Source organism: Dipodomys merriami, unplaced genomic scaffold, assembly GCF_024711535.1.
Source record: "Dipodomys merriami isolate MVZ:Mamm:240054 unplaced genomic scaffold, mDipMer1.0.p SCAF_153, whole genome shotgun sequence".
Taxonomy (NCBI): Eukaryota; Metazoa; Chordata; class Mammalia; order Rodentia; family Heteromyidae; genus Dipodomys; species Dipodomys merriami.
In genome coordinates this window covers 257,745-270,074 of record NW_027202860.1, presented here as the reverse complement: position 1 = coordinate 270,074, position 12,330 = coordinate 257,745, and the positions used below count along the sequence as shown (strand labels likewise).

Genomic DNA, 12,330 nt, shown 5'->3' with positions numbered 1-12,330 from the left:
ATTTTTTTTTTTTGTTTTTGAAACAGTCTCACTATCTAGGATGCTCTGGCTAATCTGGAACTCACTGTATAAACCAGTCTGATGTCAAACTTAGGATCCATCTGTCTTGGCCTCCCAACAGCTGGGATTGGACCACACTTGGTCAAAATGTATTTTGTAGAGTGTATTTCTCCAGTATTACTGTTGGACAAAATTAAACCTATTTAAGGGAGGATTTTTAAACCTAATTAAGGGAGGATTTTAAAGAAGAATTTACTTTCATTCTCTTTGCCAGGCTTTTTTAGGGTACATTTGTTACAGTCCACAGTTTCAGGTTGAATTTTATTTACTTTGACCACTGTACTAATAAGAGGCAGCCTTGTATTTGCGTAGGCTCTGTGTGTGAGCATAATGGACAGCATAAAAGTTTTGACTAAGAGGGATATTGGCAAAGATGTTTCCTGATTACTTATTACACAAAGACATTTCTGCTCTTTTTTCCCCCTATTTCCTTTCCCCCTACTATTAGAGCAGGTCATTTCATTTAAAAGCAGTGTACTTTTTCAATAGTGGAAAAAGTATCTTTGCTTTTAAAAACTTCTCATAGTTAATAAAGTATATCAAGGAAACAAGTTGATAAAAACTTGTTCAGTTTATCTTTTTAATATGTTTTTTCCTTCTACTTTTAGAGCTTGAGTCTGTGGATGAAGGATTGTTCCAGTTTTGTGCCAATAAACTGAAATTACTACATCTTTATGAATCTGTCAGTCATTTAAATTCTCTTGATTTTCATTCAGATACACCATTCTCTGATAATGTGAGTAATTCTATATCTTAAAATTATATCTATATAACCTATATAGTTATAATTATATAGATATAATTATATCTAGATATAATACTATATCTATATAATAGATATATCTATATAATAGATCTAATTATATAGATATAATTTATAGATATAGATATATTTATGTTATATAATTATAATTATGTAATATAATTTATAATAATATATAATTATATGATATAATTATATTCTATACCTTAGAATCTTAGTAATCTCTTCGATTATTTTTAATCTTTAAAGTTTTTAGTAAACAAGTAGAAAATGTTTTTTTTTTCCTTGCAAAGATTACACATACACTTTTCAGGCCTCTTGATGACTCTTTGTGCCTTGTTGCTAAATATTTATATAAGACGATCAAATTTTATTTTTAATTCATCTTTCCTATTCTCGACTAATTTGTTTTTGTTTCTTTTTTTCTCTATATATTTTTTTAAGGTGACTGAGTGTGCGTGTGTGTGTTAGTACTGGAGTTGGAACTCAGGGCCTTGCACTTACAAAGCAGGCACTTTACCACTTGGCCCATGCTCCCATCTCTTTTTTTGTTTTAGCTAATTTTTTTTGCGGGGGGGGCATCCGGTCATGGGCCTGGGTTCTGTCCCTCAGCTCTTCAGCTCAAGGCTAGCGCTCTACCACTTGGGCCACAGCACCACTTCTGGCTTTTTTTCTTTTTGCTTATGTGGTGCTAAGGAATAGAACCAGGGCCTCAGGCATGCAAGGCGAGCGCTCTGCCACTGAGCCACCTTCCCAGCCCTGTTTTAGCTAATTTTTTTAGATAGTGTCTTGAGTTTTTTGCTAGATGACAGTCCTCCTAGTTAAGCCTCCTGTGTAGCTGGGACAACAGGTGAATACCACCTCTCTCAGCTTGTTTGTTGAGATGGGTTCTTACTGCTTGGGCTATCCTCAAACCACAATCCTTCAGCTCACTGTCTCCAAAGAGGCTGGGATTACAGCTGTGTACCACCAGGCCCAGCCCTTTAAGGTGATAGTTTTGAATTTTTTGAAATTGAAATGTTTCCAGTGAAAACATACCCAGTTTAATGGTATAACAGAATTATAATTTTTTTGGGGGGAGGGAGGGTCCGGTTGTGGGCCTGAACTCTGGGGCCTGGGCGCTGTCCCTCAGCTCTTCAGCTCAAGGCTAGCACTCTACCACTTGAGCCACAGCACCACTTCCAGCTTTTTTCTTTTTGCTTATGTGGTGCTGAGGAATCGAACCCAGGGCAGGCACTCTACCACTGAGCCACCTTCTCAACCCCAAGAACTATAATTCTGTAAGAAGTCAATATTTCTATTATTGTAGCAAACTAGTGCAGTTTAGTCTTTTGTATACTATATAATGAAGTACAAATGTATCAAAGAGTTAAAATAATTCTCACATTTCTGCTTTATTATATGAAATACAAGATAGTGATAGCTACTTGTAGTTTTTATCATAGTGCAACTTAATGAGAATTTATACAGAATTCTTACTCTTCCATACAGAGAACTTGTTCTTAATGAAGAATAGAGTAAATGGTAACCTGTCTCCCCAGATGATCGTGTTCTGCTGGGCAGAATTTATACAGAATTCTTACTTTTCCATGCAGAGAACTTGTTCTTAATGAAGAACAGAGTAAATGTAGCCTGTCTCCCCAGATGATCGTGTTCTGCTGGGCAGGTTGCCAGGCTCAAGGCCTTGTGCCTTTTCTACTTATCCAAGCAAGAATTGTTAAAATGATTTTAGTGATTAGTCTTACAATGTTTTGCTTACAATGTTTGCTGAAGAATTATCAGATACATTCAAAAGTTAATTGAAGTTTAATGTCGACTTTTTAGTTTAAAAATACATACATAGAAGCCAGGCATTGGCAGGAAAGTCTGTGAGACTCTATCTCCAATGCCATCAAAAAGCCGGAAATGGAGCTGCAGTTCCATGTGGTAGAGTGCTTGCTTTGCTCACAAAAACTCAGGGACAGTGTCCAAGTCCTTAATTCAAGCCCTGGGACTGGCACAGAAAAAAGACAACCAAACAAAAACATACGAATACAATTTTTTAAAGCAGAAAAATGAGAGATTTTTCTCCTTGGAATTAACTTCAGATGGATTTCATGTAATGATTTGGCAATAGTGCACTCATATTAGTATTCTGTCATTGCCATTACAAATAATAACGACTGTTTTCCATGATCTTTTTCTTTCCACTGTAGTGTAAATTTAAGCTACAGGAAGGAAGGTTCAAGTTGTTTAAGCAATGTCTACAAGATATCCTGGACATTTCATGGGTTTTTTCAATGATTAATCTTAAGATACACATTCTCTTGCATATGTACTAGCAGATGAAGTTAAGTGGTCAAGTATAATAGTTCTAGACTATTTAGTTAGGATGAACACTTTAGGCCAGACTGGGTAACACAATAAGCCTCCATCTTGAGAAAACAGAAAACAAAACTACTACAACAAATGAAATTAAATGTATACATTGATAACCCTCAGTGGAACTAATTTCTACTTGGCTAATTCAATATATAGACTATTTCAGAGTCACATTTCCACAACAGGCCCCATAGAATGTAGAGATACATTTGGCATAGTGTTACTTGTTATTTTTAAAGCACTCTTTCAGAATTAAAATAAGACTTCCTATAGAAATCTTTGTTTAGGTCCTTCAAAAACATAACCAGTTTCTAGGCTGGTTATAGGACTAAGAAAACTCTTATGTAAATTTAGTATATTGAACTACTGGTATTCATTTGAGAGTTTATGGCTTGTACTTAAAAACAATAGCCTATATAAGTAAATCAAAGGAACTTCTCTTATTTAAGGATGTGGCTTTATAGCCAGGTGTGTCACACACCTGGTCCCCAGTTCTTGGGAGAATGAGGCACAAGGATGGAGAGTTCAGACCCGCCTGGGCTATATGACAAGACCCAAAGATTGCTTTATGTTGCATACAGAAAAGATTTGCTTGATGAACTTAAGTGGTTTCCACAAAAATGATAGTAATCTCAGGAACTGTTTCAGTGCATACGGTACATACAAACAGGTAGTTTCCTCTTTTGGAAGTGTTTGCATGGAGAAAGCTCCACAGAGGATATGTGTCACACCTTAGAGTCTGCTGGCCTTGGTCCTCAGCTGTTGTGGTAAGGGTTTTGTGCTGGGTGCTGTCCTTCCTTACAAATGTTACTCAGAGGGCTGGGAAGGTAGCTTAGTGGTAGAGTGCTTGCCTAGCATGCACTAGTTTGACTACTACTACAATGACTACTGGTTAGGTTGGCATGTTTTATCTGTGACTTTTAAATCAGTTGGATCCCTGATAGCCACCTAAAGGACTTACGTGCAGATACAATGCGAATTATTTTCCCATAGTTTTTATTTTATACTGTCTATCTTGTTTAATATATAAAGCTTTTAATTTCAAGTTGTTCTTGTTTTCAGAATGACAAGTTACAACTGATATCCCTTAGAGTTTCTCTTTTTCTAGATGCCTGGTAATACATATTTAATAAAAGGGTCGCCTTTTGCTTGCAGCCTTAAGTTTCACTTCAAATAATGGGGCTTATTGAAAGAGATATAGTCTTCTGAGAACTTGTATTCCTTTATTTTTAAGGACTTGGCTGTGTTGCTAAGGCTTGATGAAAGAGAACTACATAAGCTCCAGACACTGTTAGATAAATACAAGCAAGAGAACACCAGAACTTCTGTCCGATTTTCTGATGACAAGGATGGTGTGTTGCCTGTAAAGACATTCCTTGAGTATTTAGAATATGAGAAGGATGTGCTCAATATAAAGAAGATCAGTGAGGAGGAATATGTGGCTTTAGGTAGGTGAAGTGATAAACCCCTCTTACCTCTTCCCTTCTTCTAGAAGATAGTCTAGGAACAAACCACATCTCAAAGACTTTTCTTTTTCTAAATAAAAGTAATTAACCAGAGAATTTAATATATAATTTGGCTAGCAGAAGCGGGACATATGCACATTGTGTCATGCCAGTGGAATTACTGAATGTACTGAAGAGATACTGTCAAGGCGTGTAATGATTTGTTTTCTGACTTAATAAATAAAAAACATTAATTCATCTTTTCTCGTGCTAGAATTCTAGATTGCAGTTCAGGAACAGTATTCATCCAGATGGTAATTTGTCATTGAGTAATGCGTTTCATTTTCATTTCACTAGGTAGTTTCTTCTTCTGGAAGTGTTTGCATGGAGAAAGCTCCACAGAGGATATGTGTCACACTTTAGAGTCTGCTGGCCTTAGCCCTCAGCAGTTGTTGGTAAGGGTTTTGTGCTGGGTGCTGTCCTTCCTTACAGATGTTATTCAGAGGGCTGGGAAAGTAGCTTAGTGACAGTGTGCTTGCCTAGCATGCATGACGCCCTGAGTTCGATTCTTCAGTACCACATAAACAGAAAAAGTTGGAAGTGGCACTGTGGCTCAAGTGGTAGAGTGCTAGCCTTGAGCAAAAACAAGCTCTGGGACAGAGTTCAAGCCCTAGGACTAGCAAAAAACAAAAACCAAAAAATAAATAAAAAACAAAAAATGTTATGCAGGAGAGTTTAATGTTTGCTTTTTAGCCTGCCATAGAACATACATGGAAGTCTTCTAAAAATGATTCAAGAAACTTGTAATCACCATATTTAATGTAAGATTATTGTATCTTTGTTTGCTACCTGTGTACTTTTTTCTTTCTTTATTTTTTTGATACAAGTTTTGCTCTGTGTAGCTTAGATTGACCTTGAATTGCAGTCGTGCCTTAGCCTCCCAAATGTTGGGATTATAGCTGTGTACCGCCATGCCAGTTTTTTGTTTCGTTTTTGTTTTATTTTCTTCTTCTTCTTCTTCTTCTTCTTCCTTCTTCCTTCTTTCTTCTTTCTTCTTTGCTAAGCACCAAACTCCGGGCTTTGCAGTTGCCAGGCAAGTGCTGTTTCACTGAGCTAAATCCCCAACCCCACATAATTTGTGGTTGGCTTATAATAAAGTTAAAATCTGCCAGGTATGAATGTATTCACAGTGTACTCTGAACATCAGTAAAAGTTGGTGTTGTACAACTAAAAAAGGTATGCTAGGGATGTAGCCCAGGGATATAACCCAAGGCATACTATAAATAAGGCTCTGCATTCCATCCCTAGCATTTCAAAAAAGTATTTTTTTAATAAAAAAGAAAACTAAGCTAAAAAAGATTCTATTATTTTCAAACTCTGATTATATCTTAAAGGTATAAATCTTCATGATATAACAAACGTAAGATAAAAGAATCATACAGCTAGGCATGGTGGTAACATGCTAGTGATTTCAACAGTTACGATGAAGAGGTAAGAGAATTGTGAGTTCCAGGGCTGTCTGTATTACTTAGCAAGACCCTGTCTCAAAAGAAAAGAACTATCCAGTGGAAAAATTGCAGGACTAAAATTTTCCTTTTCTGAAAAGAGTAAGGGAAGTTACCTTCATCATGAGCTCTCTCTTACCTGCCCTGCACAATGTAAACTTAAATAGGTAACACTGGTTCAAATACATCTTAAAAGTTATACCTGTTGCCTTACTTGATTTTTTTTCTTTTTTTTTTTTTTCTGTCGGTCGTGGGGCTTGAACTCTGGGCCTGGGCGCTGTCCCTCAGCTCTTCAGCTCAAGGCTAGCACGAGCTACAGTACCACTTCCTGTTTTCTGAGTGTTTATTGGAGATAAGAGTTTCACAGACTTTCCTGCCCGGGCTGGCTTTGAACTGCTATCCTCAGATCTCAGCCTCCTGAGTAGCTAGGATTACAGGCGTGAGCCACCAGCCTCGGCACCCTACTTGATTTTTGTGTGAAATGTATTTCATAACTTACTATTGCTTTTAAAATGGGAGTTTGCTAGTTTTCTATGTTTGTTCCTTGCGATCATATCCCCAGCATGTATACGGGCAGGGCAAGGCAAGATCAACAGCTCCAGGTCCTCCCTGTCTTCTGTAGAAATCTACAAGCCGACTGGCATCTCAGTGATCCACAGGGAATCCACTCACCAGCAATGTCCATTCTAGTAACATGCTTCTTAATAGACAGTGCATAAGCTAAAGGAGAGATAGCAACATGATGCAGAATCTCTTGGGTAGTAGACAGATAGGGAGCCTTGGTCTGACCCTCACACTGCCTGTGTATAGACGCAGTACCGACTGCCATGTCTTTATATATGTGACAGTGTGAGATCTTGTCTGCATTAACTATTATTTTTGACTGAACAAGAATTTTAATTTGATTTCAGTCCTTGCTCCTGAGTGTGTGGCTTTCCAAGGAAAAAGATATTTTGGATAAACCCCGGTCTGTCTGCTGTCTTCATACAATGCTGTCCCTCCTGAGCAAGATGAAAGGTAGGATGCTGCTGCACCTGTAAGTCAGTTCTCTCAGGATCTGAGCTACTGTTCTTGGAAATATCACAAGAACAAGGAAGGAGAAGAGTTTCTTTTAACAAAAGAATAATACAGTATCAAAACATTTCACTGTAAAGCCCAGTGACTGTGGCTTACAACTGTAATCCTGGCTACTAAGGAGGCTGAGATCTGAAGATCTCTGTTCAATGCCAGCCCAGGGAGGAAAGTCCATGAGACTTTTATCTCTGATTAGTGAGCAAAAAGCTGGAAGTGGAGCTGTGGCTCAAGTGGTAGAGTACTAGCTTTGAGCAAAAAAACCTCAGGGACAGCATATCAAGGTGTTAAGTTCAAGTTCCAGGACCAGCACACATACACAAAACTTCACTATAGAGATTTTTAAAAAATAGATTAATAGGGAGATGGTAGTGCATAAAGTATTTAATTATGAAGATTAGCTTGTCCTTATAAGATAAAATATAAACAATACGTTTTCTTACTTCAGTAAGGCATACTTAGTGGTCCTCGGTAGAGAAAATACTTGGAATTGTCAGAATAATAATCTATTAAATAACAATAATCTGGGGCTGAGAAGGTGGCTCAGTGGTAGAGCACTTGCCTTGCATGCATGAGGCCCTGGGTTCGATTCCTCAGCACCACATAAGCAAAAAGAAAAAGCCGGAAGTGGCACTGTGGCTCAAGTGGTAGAGCGCTAGCTTTGAACTGAAGAGCTGAGGGACAGCGCCTAGGCCCAGAGTTCAGGCCCCACCACCGGACCCAAAAAAAAAAACAACCAAAAAACAATCTATTAAAATGTTCAATAATAGTTTTGTAATAATGAAAATAGGGATTTAGCACTGATTCAGAAACATGATGGCTTTTCAGAAATTGGATATAAATGTTCCGAATATAATAAATTGCACGATTTATTTTCCATTATGTTCAGAAACAGCAGGTATATCTTTGGGAAATTTAGTTTTAAATATGAAAAGTTAGACAAGCTTAAAAAAAATTTTTGGCAAGGTAAGACTTTACTTTCTATTTCCCTCCCCATCCCCTAGTGGCCATTGATGACACCTGGGATTCCCAGTCTGTGTCCCCCTGGTGGCAGCAGATGCGCGTGGCCTGTGTTCAGTCTGAGAACAATGGAGCTGCTCTGCTGTCTGCTCATGTTGGGCATTCTGTGGCTGCGCAGATATCAAACAACATAATAGAGAAAAAAGTAAGTGGGCAAAGTTTGGCTTTGCTCCATTCCTATCCAATCAGCTAAAGGGATGTTTTTCCTCTCCTTTGAAATGTGTGCCCAGTAGATTCTTACTTGTTTGGAGTATTTTGAGGGGGAGAAGGTGGTGTTGATTTTTGCCAAGTCCCTTAAAGTGAATCCCTTAGCTTCAATTTCCTCATCTAAAAGAGGTCAAGGCTTGGTTCTGTCGCTTCTCAGGTTTATTCTAAAGTATTCTGTTTGTCTTCACTCTTCCACCTCTTACACACTTCACAGTGAAAGATGACTCAAGTAGGAATTTTCTATTTACCTTTGGCTCGGGTGGAGGTGGGCAGGTGGGGGTGGGGAGGGGCTTCTCATCTTTTGAAGACTTAAATTTCTGTTACACAAACACTGATCTAACACGTTTTATATTTCATAATGAATCGACAGGGTTTTGTTTGTTTGTTTTCCTAGAGTGGTGTTACATTGATGTAGAGAGACACCTAAATAGGACTGTGAAGACTCACTTCATACTGTCAGTCTTGCAATTTTAGGCTAAATTTAATATTGCAGCTTGACATGTTTTATAATGATGAAAGAAAGAAATGCCAGATAGATTTCTTAAGTTGGTCAGTGCATTCTGAAGAAATGTCAACATCCTGATTGGGAGTGATAGAAAAAGCAGACCTAGCCCAGGCATCAGTGACTCATGCCTGTAATCCTGACTACTCGAGAGACTGAGATCTGAGATCTCGGTTCTAAGCCAGCCCAGGCAGGGAAGTCTGTGAGACTCCTATCTCCAATAAACTATTCAGAAAAAAAAAAAAAAAAGCCACCAAAGTGGCACTGTGACTCAAGTGGTAGAGTGCTAGCCTTGAGCACAGAGGCTCAAGGATAGTGCCCAGGCCCTACCTAGTTCAAGCCCCAAGACCAGTAAAGAAAAAAAGAAAAAAGAAAATGCTGACCTTTGCCAAAGAAGTCCCAGAAAACTTGGTGGTTGAACTGGGTCATTATTACTGGACCCCTTGTAAATGTCCCTCCTCTCATTCAGTGAGGCAGAACAGCCTTTGTGTGTTGCCTAATTATGTACCTTAATTGGCCATGCTTTCTCCCTAAAAGCAGAGAATCACGTGGACATTTTCTGTTAGTTTTCCCAAACAGCTTTGGGTGCTGATGCTGAGGCCCTCACTGATTCCTGGGAGGCTCTTTCTCTTGACACTGAATACTGGAAACTTCTGCTGAAACAGCTGGAGGACTGTCTGCTACTTCAGACTCTGCTTCACACCAAGGGCAGCGCTCGAACCTCCAAAGTGTCATCGCTGCAAGCGGAGCCACTTCCCAGGCTCTCGGTTAAAAAACTGCTAGAAGGAGGAAAAGGTAAGCAGAAGTTTATTTCAGCATTTGCACCTGAATCTTTTTGTTCTTGATCTCCACAAAACTTTATTTCTCTTTCTTTTTTTTTGGTAATCTTTTTTATTTTCTTAAATATTTTCTTTTTGCCACTTACTAACCAGATAATAGATGGTGTATAGTGTGACATTTTAATATATGTATGCAGCCTGCCGTGAACAGATCCAGGTGATTGGCATTTCTTTATGTTAGGGACAGTCAAAAGTCCTCTGTTCTTTTTTTTTTTTTTTGGTCCAGTCGTGGGGCCTGAACTCTGGGCCTGGGCGCTGTCCCTCAGCTATTCAGCTCAAGGCTAGCGCTCTACCACTTGAGCCAGAGCGCCACTTCCGGCTTTTTTCTTTTTGCTTATGTGGTGCTGAGGAATCGAACCCAGGGCCTCAGGCATGCAAGGCAAGCGCTCTACCACTGAGCCACCTTCCCAGCCCATCGTCTGTTCTTGATATTGTAAAATATAGTTGTTGTGACGTGACTGTGTGTAGAACAGTAGAGGTTATTCCTCCTATCCTGCGGCCCCCTTCTACCCATCCTCCATTCCCCCCACCCCAACACTCACACATCCCAGCCTCTGCTGACGGCTCTCAGATGCTGCTTCTGTCTGTAAGATCACCTTTGTAGCTTCCTGTGTAAGTGAGGACACAAGGTTTTTGTCTTCTTCTCTTCTACCCTGGCAGAGACATTATTATTTCTGTGGTTAGATCATGTAGGATCATAAGCATCATTCAGTTCTGATCTTCTTTGGGTGCTTGCTTTTCTTATCAGAAGCTCTGTTAGCTGTTTGGTACCAGGATGCCTACATTTCTAGCTTTATAAATGCCCAAGTATTTCTAAATCTTTATTTTATTAACTTGTTTTCTCATTATTTTTCTTTTTAATTAGAAGTTCAAAGTATGCATTTCAAATTGCACCTGCTAAGGTCCAGTTATGCTTTAAACTTCCAACTCTTCCAATTCAGAAGTAGACTAAGCATGTGTGTCTTTTCTGTCCATTCTGAGACTATTTTTGTCTTAGTGTTATGTTGTTATAATCACCTATTTTATACAGAAAAGGCAAAGTACTTTATAAAGAAAAGAGCTGTATTTTGGTTATGGTCCTGGAGGTACAGTCTATGGACTACATGGCAGAGTACCAGAGGTGTGGAGCATCATACATCATGTGACATATGATGAGAATGATGATGAGAATGCATGTGTGTATATGTCTTGTTTTCTCCCCCCCTCCTTTTGTTTTTTTTTTTTTTTTGAGTATTGGGGCTTAACAGGGTCTTGAGCTTGGTAGGCAGGTGCTCTGCCAGGCCCCCAGTCCCTGTTTCCTCATTTGTTTTTAGACTTGTGATAATTTTTTTCTCTTTTGAATAGCACTAGGGTTTGACGCAGGGCTTGAGCTTGTCAGGCTTTGTACTTTACCCCTGAGCCCTGCTTCCCATCCTGTTTTTTTGTTGGCTATTTTTAGAAAAGGCTCTAGCTTTCCTCCTGGGCCCACACTTGAACTTGATCTGCCTGTTTTAGGCTTTCTGTCATAGTTAACATTTGTACACTACCATGTGTGCAACTTCCTTCCATGAACATGGATTCATGCACACTACCCCCCACTCCCCCTCTCCTACCCCCTTTCCCACCCTCTCTCCCTCTCTGCCCCCTTCCCCCCTCCCCACCCCCAGCCTGGTACTGTGATCCTCCTGATCTCACCCTCCTGTAAGGCTAGCACGGGCAGGGTCATGAGCCTGCTGGGTATGAGCCACTGTTGCTAGTGTGACAGTTCAGTTGTAAGCTCATTATACTTATGTGCCATCTATTGAAAGCATAGGAACACTGTTCCATTTTATAACTAATGTAAAAAAAATAATCAAAGGTTTAATTCTAGAATACAAATTGTCAAGTAATTTAGAAGCCCAGTATGAGAAATTAAATTACCAAGCATACTACTTCCATTTATCTGATGTCTTTGAGTTTTCCGTAAAGTACTCTTTATGGAAAGGTTTTGGGTTTTTGTCTTTGTTGTTGTTTGGGGATAGTTTTTGTTTCTCTCTCTCTCTCTCTCTCTCTCTCTCTCTCTCTCTCTCTCTCTCTGTGTATGCGCGCGCGCACGCGCATGCGTGTGCTTGTGCATGTGTGTGCACACACATATGCATGCACATGCGCTACTCTTGGGATTTGAATTCAGGGCATAAGCACCATCCCTGAGCTTTTGTACTCAAGACTAGCCCTCCACCATTGAGCTGTAGCTCCACTGCCAGCTCTTTGCTGGTTAATTGGAGAATCTCATGGACTTTTCTACCTGGGCTGTCTTTAAACTGTGATCCTCAGATCTCAGCCTCCTGAATAGCTAGGATTACAGGCATGAGCCACATATGCCTGGCAGTTTGTTTATTTATTTATTTATTTATTTATTTAGTAATGGTGAAGATCAAACTCAGGGGCTTGAAAAACTAATAAGCAAACACTTTACTACTCCATGAGGGAAGCTGGATGTGGTGGTATACACCTAGAGTCCCAGCTACTTGGGAGACTGTGGTGGAAGAGAAGTTCATGGGAATCATAGCAAGACCCTTTTTCATAATGGGGATGTGAA

The 12,330-nt window shown here is 39.4% G+C and overlaps 1 protein-coding gene across 1 annotated transcript in view; it reads left to right on the top strand.

The window, feature by feature from the left end:
* Positions 1-12,330, top strand: part of Rab3gap2 (RAB3 GTPase activating non-catalytic protein subunit 2) — a 75,569-nt gene that overhangs the window by 45,848 nt on the left and 17,391 nt on the right. Inside the window, exons 19-24 of the mRNA XM_070022769.1 lie at positions 669-796; positions 4,419-4,636; positions 4,991-5,084; positions 7,046-7,151; positions 8,210-8,370; positions 9,501-9,729. Of these exons, the coding sequence (XP_069878870.1) occupies positions 669-796; positions 4,419-4,636; positions 4,991-5,084; positions 7,046-7,151; positions 8,210-8,370; positions 9,501-9,729 (936 nt within the window). The remainder of the gene's footprint in view (positions 1-668; positions 797-4,418; positions 4,637-4,990; positions 5,085-7,045; positions 7,152-8,209; positions 8,371-9,500; positions 9,730-12,330) is intronic.